Source organism: Protopterus annectens, chromosome 15.part0 (assembly GCF_019279795.1).
Source record: "Protopterus annectens isolate FY-2018-M chromosome 15.part0, PAN1.0, whole genome shotgun sequence".
NCBI lineage: Eukaryota > Metazoa > Chordata > Ceratodontiformes > Protopteridae > Protopterus > Protopterus annectens.
The window spans coordinates 37,186,360-37,203,432 of record NC_056749.1 but is presented as its reverse complement, the minus strand read 5'-3'; the positions used below and the strand labels follow the sequence as shown (position 1 = coordinate 37,203,432).

The 17,073-nt window shown below is 40.9% G+C and overlaps 1 protein-coding gene across 1 annotated transcript in view; it reads left to right on the top strand.

Moving 5' to 3' along the window:
- LOC122789658 (endothelin receptor type B-like) overlaps nt 1-9,616 on the top strand; it is a 323,469-nt gene extending 313,853 nt beyond the window's left edge. Inside the window, exon 8 of the mRNA XM_044057073.1 lies at nt 9,372-9,616. Coding sequence (XP_043913008.1) covers nt 9,372-9,521 — 150 coding nt within the window. The 3' untranslated portion in view covers nt 9,522-9,616. The remainder of the gene's footprint in view (nt 1-9,371) is intronic.
- The last annotated feature ends 7,457 nt before the right edge of the window (nt 9,617-17,073 follow it).

The following is a 17,073-nucleotide window of genomic DNA, read 5'->3' as shown; positions in this document are numbered from 1 at the left end:
GTCTGGAGCCGCTGAGCAGGCACCGGCTTCTGAGGGTGTTTTCAGGCCTAAAGATTTGTATATTAAACCAACGCCATAATCAAAAACAAGGCCAAAACCAACTTCTGTGTCTAAAAAACTGACGCATGGGCCACATGTTCAGACCCCTATGCCTAAAAAGCAAATGATCAAAATGGCTGAGGATTTAATTACCTTGATCAGGGGTTCCCAACCCCCTCCTGCTAAGAGGCCTAGGCAAGGGACTGATTATGAATCTTCATATCAGGTTTTCATTTCTTCTGTTTCCTCTTCTGATCAGGAATTTTCTATTCCCCCTTATGAGGACTCTGATGCAGAAGAATCCATCCCTTCTGCTTCTCCTCCTGAGGATTTTTTTTTTGAGAAACTTTGCATACCTTAAGGGAACATTTTCATTGGGAGAGTCAGGATTTTTCAGAATCAAAAAAGAGGCCTAGGGATTTCCTTCTTCTTCCTCAGCATAGGCCTTTGGCTATACCTCCTGTTTTAGACATAGTTGATGATGTTTTCTCAGTATCCAGCATGGCTCCTGATTCACTGCCTATGGCTCCTAGTAAGCCAGACAGACAGGGTTCCTGACTCCCACAAGTTTCTTTTTAAAAACCCTAATGCTGATCCTGAAACAATTTCTCTGGGTCCCAAGGGTGTTAAGGCTTCTACTGCTAAAAATCCTACCCCTTCTGATAGAGACTCCAGGGCGCTGGATAGATGGGGTAAGAAGGTTTACACGTCTGCAACCCTGGCTATCAGGGCTTTAAACTGTCAAGTTCATATGCTTAAATATCAGCAGCATGTCATGGGCTTACTGAAACAGAAAATGATGTTGATTTCTGATTGTGTGGAGAATAAAGAGTTACAGGATTTATTGCATTCAGCTGAACAAGTTGGAAAGCATACTTTGCAATGTGGTTTTGATTCCTTGGAAGCCTCTTGCAGGGCTGCCATAACTGGATCTGTGATAAGAAGACATGCTTGGCTCAAGAAGAAAAATCTGCCTGATCATGTTAAAGCAAAATTGTTGGATGCTTCTTTACAACAGGACAGTCTATTTGGTAATAAGGCAGAAGAAGTTTTGAAAAAGATGGAAGACAAAGCTAAATCTATGCAAACTGTAAAGGATTTCTTACAAGTGCTGCCACCCAGTTTCAGTAGGCACTGGCCTACTAAGAATTGGTCTTTTCTGGTACCCAACAGAGCCGCTCAGGTCAAACCCAGACACTCCAAAGGCTCCAGGTTTCAGTCACAAGGAACTTACAGAACAAAACAATGGGGTGCCTCCACCTCCAAATCTGGAAATAGCAAGACCCCCCCCCCCATGGTAAACAGTCTCCATGACTTTCCTCTGCCATTTCCAAGCACTTATCTTCTGGCAACCCCTTTGGGGGTAAAAATAGCACTTTATGCACAAAATTGGCATCTAATTACCCAGGATAAGTGGGTCTTATATATAGTATCCCAGGGATACAGATTTCATTTCCACACGTTGCCAATTCCAAACGGATGGCCAGATCTGCCTCCAAATCAGTGGGCAGAGGCCCAGAAACAAGTTCTGTCCCTCATGGATATGGGGATTATTCAACCCATACCAGAAAAGGAAAAAGGACAAGGTTTTTATTCAAGACTTTTCCTGGTACCCAGAAAAGACAACTCATGGCATCCAATTCTGGACTTAACCATTCTAAATACTTTCCTGGACATTCCAAAATTCAAGATTCTGACTCTACAACAGTTACTGCCTATGCTGGGCAAGGATGCCTGGTTGGTAACTCTAGACTTAAAAGAGACTTACCTGCATATCCCAGTCGGGGACTCTTGCAGAAGATACCTCCGCTTCAAAGCAGGCTTTTTGCATTACCAGTTCTCTGCACTGCCCTTTGGCTTATCTACTGCGCCCAGGGTCTTCACAAAGTGCCTGGCACCAGTAATTGCATTTTGCAGACAAAGAAATATTCAAATTTATCCTTATCTGGACGATTGTCTAATTCAGGCAGAAAACAAGGACACTCTTCTACAACATCTGGTGTTTGTGAAAAGGCTTCTAACATGCCTAGGGTACACCATAAACGAAAATAAATCACAACTGGTACCCTTTCAAATAATTACATTCTGGGGTGCAAGCTTGAACACAACTGCCCAGATGGCTTACCTCATGCCAGACAAACAAATTCAACTGATGACATACTTCAGACAAGTGGCCACAAAAACCCAGCTATCTGCAAGACAAATTCTACAGGCCTTGGGGTTCATGGCTTCCTGCATTCTCCTAATTCCATATGCAAGACTGCATATGAGGAAACGTCAATGGTATCTAAAAAGCATATGGAGCCAACATTGTCACAGCATGGAAACAATGATTCCTATCATTCCTTGCCTGCAACAGGAGTTCCTATGGTGGGCAGAGGCCTGTCACCAAAACAAGGGACTGTCATTCATTCCACACCCTGCCACCCAAACCCTGACTACAGATACATCAGATTATGCTTGAGGGGCCCATCTGGCAGGGAGATGCATTCAGGATGAATGGAGCCCAAATCAAATGCACCTACATATCAACCAGAAAGAAATGCTATCTGTACAGAATGCTCTGACAGCCTTCAAGGACTTTCTTCATTCGGGACAACTACTGATAAAGACGGACAAAACCACAGTTATGTAAACAAGCAGGGGGGTACCCACTCCTACCCCCTTTGCAGACTAGCCATGGCTTTGTGGAACACAGTCATGACTTACCAAATACATCTACAAGCTCAATTCCTGCCAGGAAAGCAAAATACTCTGGCAGGCGAACTAAGCAGAAATCTTATGGACCCACACAAATGGAAACTGGACCCACAAATCTTCAGCATGTTGACACGGAGATGGGGGAACCCAGACATAGATCTTTTTGCCTCTCCCCAAAACTATCAGTTGGACAAATTCTGCACAAGAACTCATTACAAAAAGGCATGGAAAGTGGGTGCACTATCCTTCAGCTGAAAAAGCCTATCACTCTATGCCTTTCCCCCTCTGCCTCTACTCTCCAAGGTTTTACTAAAAATCAGACAGGAAAAAACGAAAATGATTCTGATTGCTCCAGACTGGCCTCGCCAACACTGGTACCCGCTTCTACGAAATATGTCACACCTTCCTCCATGGTACCTGCCTCAGACACCTACTGTCTTAGCAGAACTATCAAATTCTGCACACACAGCTCCAAACTCTGAATCTTGCAGCATGGCTAATAAACTAATTTCACCAGTCACATCTCTCAGTAAACCTGTGATGGATGTCATTTTGGAGGCTAGAAGGCCTAGTACTAGAAAATCTTATGCTGATAAATGGAAAAGATTCTGTGCCTGGAACCGAGCACAAGGATTAAATACAACAATCCCTCAGATTCTGCAATATTTAACTGAGATGCTTCACAAGGGCCTATCTTTTTCTTCTATAAAAATCCATGCCTCTGCCATCTCGGCTCATTACAACACAGAGCCTCCCCTCTTTTCTCATCCCCTGCTAAAGCAGTACCTCAGAGGGGCCAAAAATTTGAGACCTCCCAGGAGAGCACCAACTCCTGCATGCGACCTCAATTTTGTGCTGGAAAAACTCACCCTACCTCCTTTTGAACCAGCTGTTACTGCAGACATAAAATTTCTCTATTGGAAGACAGCTTTCCTTTTAGCAGTCACTTCAGCTAGAAGGGTTTCAGAACTACAGGCGCTCATGGCAGTGGAGCCTTTCAATATCTTTTACCCAGACAGGGTGGCCCTCAGGACCAATCCATCCTTTATGCCTAAGGTGGTATCCAGTGTAGCTCTTAATCAGACCATTCATCTGCCAACTTTTTTTCCCAAATCCACAGAACGGGGGGGGGTGGATTCTGCATTCATTTGATGTACACAGACAACTAAGATTCTATTTAAACAGAACAAAATCTCTAAGAAAATCTGAGCAACTACTGGTGGCATTTGCTGCAGGGGCAGGGGCAGAGGCAATGCTATTTCAAAGCAGACTATTTCAAAATGGATAAGCCATTGTATTTGTTTCTGCTACATGCACCATGGTAAACCTGTCCCAAAGGAGATCGAATCCCATTCCACCAGGGCTGCATCTACTTCTGCAGCTTTTCTCAGAGGGGTTCCTACCAGAGACATTCTAGAAGCTGCTACTTGGAGCTCAGTTCATACATTCAAAAAACATTACCATTTACCTCTCTTTTCTAAATCCAGGGCAGGCTTTGCCACTGCTGTCCTGCAGGGCCTTATAGCTGCTCCTAATGCTGTATAATTCCATCCTCCCAACCATAGCTTTGGGATTCTACCCAAATGCAATGACTGCAATAGTGAAACACGAAGAACATAGTACAGTTGTGTACACTTACCATAAATGTAGATGTTCGAGTGTATTCACTGTTGCAGTCCTGGCTACCCATCCACCAGCCCCCTGTTTTTCTCTTACTATACCTCTTCTTTCCTTCACTATGCTTAAAAGCCTTTTTGGTGTATTTGCTTTTAGTTGGAGGTATATTTTTTGTGTTCCAAATTACTTATTTATATATATATATATATATATATATATATATATATATATATATATATATATATATATATATTTTTTTTTCCCATTTGGGGGGCACCTGACATTTGGGGCAAGAAAAACTGATTAAAATGGCTTTGGCTGCATGTTTTATACCCCTGATGACCTAATGTCATGGAAGAAGAGACAGCAACTGACGCAGGACCCAAGACTTTGTTATTCAGGCCGACTGAGGGCAATCTGCCAGCAGATTACCCAAATGTAATGACTGCAACAGTGAATACACTCGAACATCTACCATTTATGCTAAGTGTACACAGCTGTACTTTCTGTATGTTTGGGGTTTTTTGTTTTCATGCTTGTGGGTTTCGGGGTTTTTGTTGATTCGACTTTATAATTTCGAGTTACTGACTTTTGAGCATTCAGTAATTCGATGTTATGAAGGGGAACCCAGCAGACACATTTGCTAAAGTGAGAACTAATGAACAACTCAATGTGCCCAGTAATGCGAAACGTGTTGCTTTTGGAGGTGAAGAAATTCAAACCGAAGGCTTAGTAGTGCTTTGATGTTATTTCATTAAGAACTGTTACAGCTTGTTATTCTATGTAATCCGAAGACCTGTGCAGTCATTATTGGGTCTCACAGACAGTTTGAGAATGAATCTGCTTTCATTTGCCAAAGACGTTTATCACTTAAATGCATTTCCAAGTTCTAATTTTTCTGAAGCCATTTTCTCAGAGTATGCTGATGTTTTCAATGACAAGTTGGTCAAGCTTCCATGAAGTTAGACCCAGAGCTCACTCCAGTAGTCAGACCAGCAAGAAGAGTTCCAACAGCTATGCAGGATAAAGTTAAAGCTCAGCTGGATAAAATGGTGCAGCGAGGTGTGATTTGTCCAGTTATAGAACCAACTGAATGGGTGTTGTCCATGGTAGCAGCTCACAAAAAAAGGCTCAGATGAAATCAGAATATGTATTGACCCAAGAGATCTGAAGAGGCTGCGTCATCCAATGTGTACGGTCAAAGAGGTCACAGCTCTAATACCGGATGTCACTGTTTTTTTCTGTCTTGGATGCAAAAAGTTAATTTTGGCAATTGATGCTTGATTGCAAATCCTCATTACTAACCACTTTTGGTACCCTATTTGGCAGATACAAATTCCTGAAGTCTTCTAGAGCGCAATGGAGCACATTTTTGCAGGTTAATCTTGTGCCACAATAGTAGATGATTTATTGGTTGGAGGCAATTGTGAAGCAGAGTATGACAGAAACCTAAGGAGAGTTCTAGACAGAGCACGTGAAGTGCACTTGAAGCTCAGTCCTCTGAAGTGCAAATTCAGACTTCCAGAAGTTAGATATGTAGGTCATGTGTTTACGAGTACAGGCTTGAGAGCAGACCCAACCAAGCAAGCAGCTATTCTTGAGATATCAGCACCAGACATTATTCAAGCTGTACAGCATTTCCTAGGCATGGTCAACTATTTAGGCAAAAATGTTACATGGTCATGGTTAGAACAGCACCAGAAGGCATTTAAAGACCTTAAGCAGAAAATTGATGCCCGTCCTACGTTAAGATACTATGATGTAAATAAGCCAGTCACCCTTTCCTGTGATGCTTCAAAACTTGGTCTTGGCACAGTTATTCTTCAAGAAGGCAGACCAGCAGCCTATGCATTTAGAACTCTTACCCAAACTGAAATGTGATATGCTCAAATTGAGAAAGAACTTTTGGCAATAGTATTTGCATGTTCCAAGTTTCATGATTATATCTATGGCCGAGCTATTCAGATTGAAACTGACTACCAACCTCTAGTTACTATTCTAAAGAAGCCTGTGCATTCAGCTCCAGCGAGATTACAAAGAATGATGCTCAAATTGCAAAAGTACAACTTCAAAATGGTCTATACAAAAGGCAAACTCCTTTATCTGGCTGATATCTTATCCAGATCGCCCAGAAATACGATGGAACAGCTTGACACAGAGAATTTTGATTCTAACATGATGATAGTGTGTAATTTCTCTACCACTAGACTTGATATGCTGAGAGATTATACAAAGACTGATTCGATTTTGCAAAAGCTCAACCACTACATTAATGATGCTTGGCCATCAAAGATATCTAGTCTACAACCTGACGTGCAAACTTATTTTCTTATAGAGATGAGATGTTGATGGAAGATGGCATTATTTTCAAATATTCTAAAATTGTTCCGTCTTCCTTACTACAAGAATATATCCAGATTTTGCATTGTGGTCACCCAGGTTCCACCTCCATTAAGAGAAGAGCGGGAAAACTAGTATTTTGGCCTTTGTTACTGAAAGCCATTGATAAATTACTTTTTTCTTGTTTGGTATGCAATAGTACTAGATCGCATTTGCAAAGAGAACCACTTCATCTAAGTCAAGTTCCTGACCTACCTTGGTTAACAGTAACCACCATCTTCGAGCGGGACAATCGACGCTGCGTAGTATTCCTTTCGTACTCTGATTCGAATCGATTTGAGATTGACTTATTACCTACTAACATCCACTACTGTTATTACTAAGTTGAAACGTCATTTCTCAGTCCGTGGTAGTTCACACAAAGTTTAAATTCCCAGTTTTATGTCACACGATATGGTTGAATTTCCAGGCCCAGTGTGAAATACACAGCAGCATGGACATAACTGTATATATGTATCTAGTCTTGTATAACTGCATGACAAAGAACTGCCTGTGATATCTGCATGCCAAATAGATTCATAACCTTGTACAATCTACTTCTCAAAGAGGGAGGATGTAGATCAGTGTGTGTGTGTGTGTGTGTGTGTGTGTGTGTGTGTGTGTGTGTTTGTGTGTGTGCTGTATCTTTAAGAAGTATATCGAGGAATGAACATGCATATATAAATAGCAAGCAGGTGCTATACTCAATGCCATTTTGAAAGTGCATCCAGAGAGTGAGCATGTGTGATTGCAATATGATGTGTTTGTATATAATAAAACTGCTTGAACAGAACCCACGAAGACTCTACTATTGTGTCCAAAGCAGAAGAGCAACAACCTGTCTCTCCATACCACTTTGAGTACCCCCAAGAGCCATTTCTCCCCTAACTCACCCAACATCTTGATCATATCTGCTGTGACCTCATCTGAGCCTGCTGCTTTCCCTAATGTCAGTTTTCTTAGTCCTGTTTTTACTTATTCTAAGGCAGGTTCATGTTCCTCTTTCACTGTAGGCTGTGTTTGGGGCATTACAGCCTCTGTGTGGTTTTCTTCTTTCAGGAGCTACTGGAAGTTCTCCTACCAGCTATCTTTGATATGCTGTGGACTGGTAAGCATCTGTTATTAATATTGTTGGATGACTATCTTTATTTTTCTGTCTTTGCCATGCAACCTGATAGAGGTTTATTCTGCCATCTGCTACAGTAGAGTTCATCTGATGCCTTGTTGTTTGCTATTTAGACAGATCTCCTAGCCTCTTTGCTAGCCAACCAGTATACCTTCTTATCCTGGTCTCTAACCACTCTACCTCCTGCGTTTTCCTGCGTTACTGTTAAGGTACAGTTTGCTGTCATAGTTTTTCTAAGATTAATAAATGCAGTGAGTGAGTATTTTCAGCAGTGGCTTGTTACAATGCCCTTTCAAATGGTTTTATGTAGTTGGAAACCAAGCATTTCCTTCACGTTAGAATATATGAGCACATTCAAAACATCAAAAATAGCACTACAGTCAGTCACTTAATGTTTAGTTTGCTGAAACCATAACAAAAAGCTTATGCATTTCAAGTTATAGTAATATCGGATCTGGTAAAACTGTGAAAGAATATTCAAAGTATAAAAAAACAATAAAACAATCAAACCAAATAAAGTGCACAGATGTAATAGAATTCCTCAGTGTGTGAAAACAGAAATTCTTCCAAAGAAAAAACGCAGCCGACTGAAACCATATCAGAGTACTTAGGTTTGCTCTGTCCTTTCTCTTCTCTCCTTTTAGTCTGTTATATGTACTTTGATATGGTCTCCGTGTAATGCTCCATGTAATGCTGGTTTTCTTTTTTTTTTCATTTTGTTAGACACCTCTTAGTTTAAACTGTGAATGCAACCAGAATGTTTTCTTAAATGACACTGAGCTTTGCACTTCTTTTTTGGTCATTGTTTTTATTGCATCAATAATTTTAGTGCTAATTAATTAAATTTTGTACTTAATGCTTTGTTAATATTGGGTATTTTATCTTCACTGGAAAGCTGTTAGACTAAATTGCCAGGAGGATAAATATTCATCTTTTTATTAGAGCCACTGCTGTTATTTGTATAGGAAAACAAAGTGGAAGGTTGAAGGCCAGTTGATGCAAGAACAGCACAGGAGATAGCAGCTGGAAAGCAAATGATTCAAAACCATCTTAAGAAAATATTGTTTCATATAGGATAGAAGGGAATAAGCTGCTGTCACAGAGAGAAGGTGAAATCTAGGTCAACAAAAGGACTCAGGGGTACCCATGGCAGGTAGGACATGGGAAGGAGATGGAGTCGGTTGTATACAGGTTAGCTGCAACCAATACATGTGTACGACCAGGTGATCTGCTGTGGTTCAAAGCTTCTTCAACAGTACACCACCTCAGATGAAAGGGAGGAGCATATGAGGGAAATGAGGAAAAAGTGAGCTAAAGGCAGGGTTAGGAATCCATTTTACCTGTTATATCAGCATAGAGAGTAGGGCATATCCCAACCACACTATTTATCCCTAGGGAAGAAGGATGGGAACAGGAGATGAAATTCCGAGAGCATGGCTGACATTCCCATTCTATCCTAAAGCACTGTGTATGGCGTAACTTATGACCCTTCTCTTTGTTTTCTTCACAGTCCTGTTTGTGCTGCTGCTGTCAGAGCCCACACCTGAGTGCCACACCAAAGGACGGGAAGTTGTCCGCAGGAAAATGGAAACCCAACAGCCAAGAGATGCGGTCAGACAGAAGCAGCTCACGTTTCAGCAATAAGTACAGCTCAACTTAAATAGAATTTAAGAAGGCTTCTGAAACTCTACATCTTAAAAATCAACATTTCCATGGTTAAGGGACACTTTCTACTGTTTGTGGAGAAACATAGGTCCTGTTCTCTCTCCTGAGGCAGAACAAGTTAAAAACAATGTACCTAACGTGTTTTATCTTGTTAGCACAACCATTTGAATATCTTTCCTCTTTCATATCTTCTCCCAGACAGTATAACACAATGTAAATATTGACTTTATTGAAGTTCTGTGTGTGTACTGTCTGCACAAATGTAACGCACAACTTGGCTTGAACTGATGAGAGCACATATGCACTAAAAGGATATTGGCTAGATGATTTTTACACACATAGTTGCATTTATTGTTTATTCATTTAATTATCCTGTAGCTGCTTCATACAAATAGTGTATATACCATATATATTGGAAAATTATGTATGAAATGTGTAAAGGTTATACAAAAATGTGTGTGGTGTAAAATATATATATATATATATATATATATATATATATATATATATATTTTTTTTTTTTTTCTTTGCAAAATATGAATACTGAAAAAATATATAAATTTGTTTTCTTTACATTTACTGGTTTTAGCTGGCAGGTGGTACACAATAAATCCAGTTAAGAAAGTGAATGGTAGGCATTTGCCCAGCAGAAATATGAAACATCAAAGTCTCAGCGCTAGTGTAAAAACCATGCAATGGAATGAGTCCAGAAAGCCATGCTTTGGAACAAGCCCAGAAAGCCATGCATGAGAATTAGCACAGAAAGTCACTCATGGGAATGAGCCCAGAAATTGATGTGTGGGAATAATCTCAGAAAATCATGCATAGGAATGAGCCCAAAAAGCCAAATCAGGCAGCAGTTAGTGATTGTTGCCAGCTACTGTTCACAGAAGGAAGATGCCACGCAGTGTCCTTTCTGGCAACTGTGTAGCCATGCAGTGTGGATGTGAACTGATTACTCTTTGCCTGGTAGAACAGCAAGCCATATGGTTTGTATGTATACTATATAGTCCATTGAGTGGGATGGATTAACAAAATTAGATAAAAGGTATATGAAACTGCCACAACTACATCCAAGAAAATATAAAGAGAACTAGTTAGAGTTAAAACATGTCCAAAGAATGGCATTGTTTTATTATGATCATGTATCGACTCTTATGTAAAAGAAAGTCTTCCACTCGGGTGATTTGTTGTTCCTTAATTCTTAGCATTACAAAAAGAAAATTATATCCATCAGTCAAATATCTCTCATGTTCTGGGTCTGACTCATAATTAGACACAGTATTTATTTTAGTACAGTTTGTGACTTAGATTGGTTAGGCATAAACAAGGGCAAAAGACAGCAGCTGAAACTCATTGCAAAGAAATGAAGATGCTGCACCTGAATTATAACCACATGGAGAAATGCAGATGGAGGATGAAACTCCCAGCAATACTGAACAATAAAACATCCTCTGTACATGCTTTAGCAAGAACCACCTAGAGCACTGTGGCAAGTTCTGGAAGCTTTACGTGGCTACAGACAGCACCAATAGAGCAGATCAGAAGGAAGGCAACACTAGTAATTAAATATGTAGGAAGGTTATAAGAGCTAGGACTGTACCCTGGAGGCTAAAAAGGATGGACAGACATGATGGGTACACAAAATAATAGGAGGAAATTATGACAGGTAAAGAGGAAGACAGAGGGATGACGCTATCAGTTATAAATAGAAGTAGCAACTTTAACTTAGACTTAAGGAAGCTGTACTTCTCAGAAAGAGTGGTGGATATGTGGAATGGACTGCCAGACTGGATGATATACAACGACTTAAAGAAAGTTTTTAAGAACACATCAAACAAGTTGAAAAGAGGGATCACCTGTAAGAATTCGATAAAAAGAATAGGCAGACTAGACAGCTCGCTTCTATCTTCCAACAGAAGTATAAAAATAACGGTATTTAACAAGCATAAGCTGACAAGCTGCACTGACAGCATTACAAGTGCCACATTTTAAGAGTCACACTTCTTTTCTAACAGGATAGTTTCATTCAGAGTACATAAGTAAATACACTTTTTTAATTATTTGAGGAGTTACTGTATCCTTAAAGTTTACCCTCTGGTGCTATCTTTAGTCCCTATCAAAAGCCATGAACTGGTCTTTGTGTAAAATGCAAAATTGAATCACTGTACCGAACTTTTCTTATTCTATCCTATAATCATAATGTTTAAGGGGTATACATTATGTATATAATATAAAGCAAATGTACATTATATTGAGTATTAAAAATTATGAATTTCTTTAAAGTATACAGTCAAGGTGTAATGTGATGCACTACAGCAACTCATGGTATAGTGTGAATCCTTAAAGCAGACTTTCCAGTCATTTATTTTGTGCAATTTCTGTGATTTATCAGCCCTTAGAAGCATTGCAGGTTTTATGACTAAAATGCAGTTCACACTGACAGGTTCATAACTGAGCTACACTGCAGAGACCTGGGCCCTGTTCCAGTCATTCTCTTTTGCCACAAAGAATACTTACAGTGAGTGGCCTTCAGCATCATCAGTTTCTGACATAGCCGACATAAGTGTTTATTTCTTGTATGTAATGTTGTGGTTGTCGTTATACTGGACAGGAGATGTCCTTTAAGTAGGGGTAGTCCTATTCCTGGTTTTACTGCCTATCTTCCAAGGCAAGCACACTCAGAAGCAGTCAGACTTCAAAGACATTCAGATAAAATTAGAGGCTGTGGCCATCAATGTGACTGTACCTCTGCAGTAATAAACATCTTGGGGTAGGAATGTAGACAATGAACTTTACATCTGTACAGATTTAGTCCATCCTCTCTCTCTCTCTCTCTCTCTCACACACACACACACACACACACACACACACACACACACACACACACACACACACACACACACACACACACACACGTGGGCTTGCATCCACAGGCTTACACACACAGACACATACCCATGTACAAAGTATAAGTCAGTAAATGAACTCTCAGTACACATAAAACTGATGATACTATTATCATGTTACTAATATGCAGATGCTCAGAAGTGATAGAGTAAACAGTAGAACAGGACACATACAGTCTGCATTGTGCGTGTGAGACAGGGTGCTTTATATGACAGTAATATTTGTTGTGTCATAATTCATTGTGTTGATTGCACAGATCTTTACTGCTGCTGTTTGTTTACCACAGTGAAAGCAGCTACCAGGTAAGTCAAAATCTCAAAAATAAGACCAACTTGCTTAAAATATGTTAAACAATACATGCTATATTTTCTATTTCCAATGATACATTGACTCATCATTGGAAACATGTCTTAAGCCTGGGACATGTTCATACCCAACAGGCTTTGTAAGGATGCATTAGAACAATGCCTGCTAACCTGGGAGTAAGAATAAAGCAAAACATCATCCCTTTACCTTTTTCAAAAAAAACAGGGTGCACGAACTTTGAACTGTTGAGGTCTGCCTACGATGGAAGGATAGGGAGGGGCATCGCACAAATACACACTTTTATAAATCTGTTTCACAATTTATTTTCCAGACAGATAAATAAAGTGTCTGCTCTCCACAGAATTTCATATAGGTTTAAAACAAAACTTTAAATGTTTACATCATTATCAGTGGACTATTGCACTTCCAAAGAAAAGTCCAATTCCTTTTTGCTAAGAAGATTATAGAAGGAGGGAGGGGAAGAGGTACGAGGGAAGAAAAGGGGTGACATACCTCTCATCTAACCAGAATTTTGCAGAATGTCCATAATATTGCTTCATATTTTGGTCTGTTCCTCCTAAAAATTGTGCTGTTATGGCACTAAATAATGCCAAAACAAAAGTGATGTACTTTCTGTAATGATAGATTTGTCTTGTCTGCTTCTGTCCTTCCACAATGGATGGGTCATCATATCCGGCTGCGATCCAGCTTCAGCCACTCTCAGACTTTGGATCCAAAGGTCAGGTTCCTTCCCTTACTGATAATCCCCTGTAACTATTAAGTCACCTTAGACTGAGTTTGCCCACACCCTATAATAAAAAGGTTATACCCTCCTAATAAAACCAAACATTTGACAGAAAATTTCTGCTTCATGACCTAGAGCTTGAAAAGTACCTGACCAAGCCATAGGAACTACCACTGCAGTCACTCCAGAAACAGGTAAAAAACTATTGAATGGGAGAAGGTGGAAGGGGAAGTTGATGAAGGATGGAAGCAGACAGAAAGGATCTGTCATTATGGTAAGGACATGACCTCTGCAGCTGCTGTTGTCTGTTCTGTCTATTCCTCAATGGATGGGCAGAGTCCCAGCTACCAAAAACCCTGGGAGGTCTCATGGAAGGATATTCCAGAGGACAGCCAAACTAAAGGAAACACTCAACCTGGACTGTAAATCCACCTTGTAGTGAGATACAAAGATTTGGACATTGGACCAAGTAGCTGTAGCACAAATGTCATCAGTAGGTATTCTGGAGAAAAAGGCTGTGGAGGTAGCAACTGACCTAGTAGATTGAGCCTTATGAGGTTTGGACAAGAAGAATCCTTTCTCCTTATAGACATGTGAAATATATTTAAATAACCAGCAAGAAAGAGTTATTGTAGACACTCCTTTAAACAGTTTGGTTGATGAAATGGAGACAACCAACTGATCCAACTTTTTGACGTTCTTAGTGTCGTGTAGATAAAAACAAAGTTGGCGGTGCGTTCCAGAAGAGAGAAAGATTGCTGCCTGATTAAGTGAAGATGCTGAAGCCACCTTAAGAAGAAAGAATAGATTTGCTTACAAAGTGACTCTGTCTTTGTGGAAAATCAAGTAGGGCTTCCAACAGATGGCATGAAGCACTGATATTCTCATTACAGAAGTGACTGCCACCAAAAAAAGAAGTTATGTTCTTACCATAACGTTCCATGTTAGTTGTCTTCTTCTCGCCTTCTTCTTGCTGGATGGGTTCGGAGCCGACCTCGGCCCGACCGCCACTCTAAAAGCTCGAGAGTTGGTTCCACCGGCTCGAGGCTCCCCTTATATCCCACAATGCTAGGCGAGAGTTACCTCAGATCTCGTTTGTAAGCTAACCCCAGCTTATAATAGTAACAGAATAACTCTAAACAGAGTCCACCTCTAACAACAGTAAGAAAGAAGGGTGACCTACATCCTGATCCAGGAAATATGCACAACAGCATATGCCTAAGAAAGAGGTGGTAGAAAGAGAGGTCACGATCACAACTCCTCTAGGTCTGTCCAGGCCAGGGGAAGGAGGGTGGGGCCTTAAGAAGAAGCGAGAAGAAGACAACTAACATGGAGCGTTATGGTAAGAACATAACTTCTATATGTTAAGTTGTCTATCTCGCCTTCATTCTTGCTGGATGGGACCGTCCTAGCACCTTGTCCCGGGTGGCCTAACGGAACAGACTCCTGAGAACAGTGGAACCAAAATTAGCTCTATGCCTAGAAGCTAAATCCAACTTATAATGAGAAATAAAAGTGTGAGGAGTAGCCCAAGTAGCAGCTGCACAAATGGTGTCAATAGGCAGTCTGTCTTGGAAGGCTAAAGAAGTAGCCAAAGCTCTGGTGGAATGGGCTTTAGGTTTATTAGGCAATTTTGTTGTCTAATTTCATATACCAGGAAATCAAAGATGTTAGCCATCTGGATAATGATACCTTTGAAACTGAAAGTCCCTTTCTGCTTTCGCATAGGAGACAAACAGCCGATCAGATTTTCTGAATTGTTTTGTTATATCCAAGTAGTACCTCAATTGACGATGAACATCCAGGCAGTGTAATTTTGTTCAGACCTATTGGAATACTCTGGAAAAAAGACAGGAGGTCAATGCTTTGGTTTAGATTTGATGTCGAGACCACCTTAGGCAAAAAGGACGGGTTAGTTCGTAAGGATACTCTGTCCTTATGAAACAAAAGATAAGGAGGACGACAACTGAGTGCTTGAAGCTCTGAAACTCTTCTAGCTGATGTAATAGCTACCAGAAAAAGAGTTTTCCATGATAACAATTTCAAGGAACAGGAAGCTGCAGGTTCGAAAGGGGAAAGAATCAAAGAAGCAAGAACTAAATTTAGGTCCCAAGGAGAAGGAGGATTTCTTATAGGAGGTCTGAGAAGAAAAACTCCTTTCAAAAGGCTTTGCAAAGTTTGTGGGACATTAGGGCAGATTCAGAAATACCCACATGGAAGTTAGAAATAGCTGCCAATTGAACCTTAAGTGTAGATGGAGATGAACCTGCATGGAAGAGTTCAGCTAGAAAATCAAGGACTAGTTGGATGGAAGCGGTGAAAGGATCTATGTCCTTTCCTTGTGCCCAATATGAGAAGCGTTTCCACTTACTCAAATAAATCTTCGAGTGGAAGATTTATGGGAAGCTATCAATATATCTCTAACAGAGTGAGATAATTGAGGAAGCCTGGCTACGGTTGGAACTGGAGGAACCAAGCAGTGAGGTTCAGAGAGGGGAGGCGATGAAACTGACCCGACTGATGGATCAAAAGATCTGGAACTAGGTCCAGATTCCACGGTCGCTCAAGAGAAGCGATGTAGAAAGGGGAACCACACTTGTCGAGGCCAGTAAGGAGCAATGAGGATCAAGGATGCCTTCTGAGCGATAGCTTTCTGAATTACTTGAGAGATCAGTGGGAAAGGAGGGAATGCATACAGAAGTCCCGGGGCCAAACTTGGACTAGGCGTCTCTGCTGGGTTGGCCTGGTAAAGGGAATAGAGTGAAATATTCTCTGCACTTGCTGTTTTGGGGAGTAGCAAAAAGATCGCAGCAAGGCTGACCCCACTTGAGAAAAATTTCTCTCACTACAGAGTCTTTCAGAGACCACTCGTGAGGCATGAGGATAGCTCTGCTCAACTTGTCCGCAATATGATTGGACTTCCCGGGGATGTGCGTTGCTATCAGAAAACGCTGAGAAGAAATCGCCGATTGCCACAGTCTGAGTGCTTCTCGACACAGGGGGTATGATCTGGTTCCGCCTTGTTTGTTGATGTACCACACTACAGACATATTGTCTGTCTGGATTGCAATTGTTCCCAAGGGAAGAGAGTCTTGAAGGGCTTGCAACGCTAAAAGCACTGCTCTCATCTCCAGAACATTTATGTGCAAGTGGCATTCGTTTGGTTGCCATGTGCCCTGGACTGTCCTGCCCTGATAATGCCCCCCCCACCCGATCAGGGAGGCATCCGTTGTCAGTGTAGCAACGGAGGAGGTGGAACAAAGGGTCTTCCGACAGGAGCTGGGGAAGACATCCACCACATGAGATGCTTTTTGCGCCTGCGTGATCACAATGGTGTGAGACATTGGAAGTTCCTGGTATGACCATTGAGTAAAAGCATCCACTGAAGGATCCATGTGGTATCTGGCTAATGGAAGGAGAGGTATGGCCGCTGCCATGATTCCCAACACCTTTAGAACTAACCTGGCTTTGATTCTGCTGTTGTTGAGAAGGAGTGATACCAATTTGTGAATGTCTCATATCCTTTGGTGTGTTAGCCTTGCAGACATGTTTATAGTATCTAGATTTGCGCCTATGTAGGTAATAG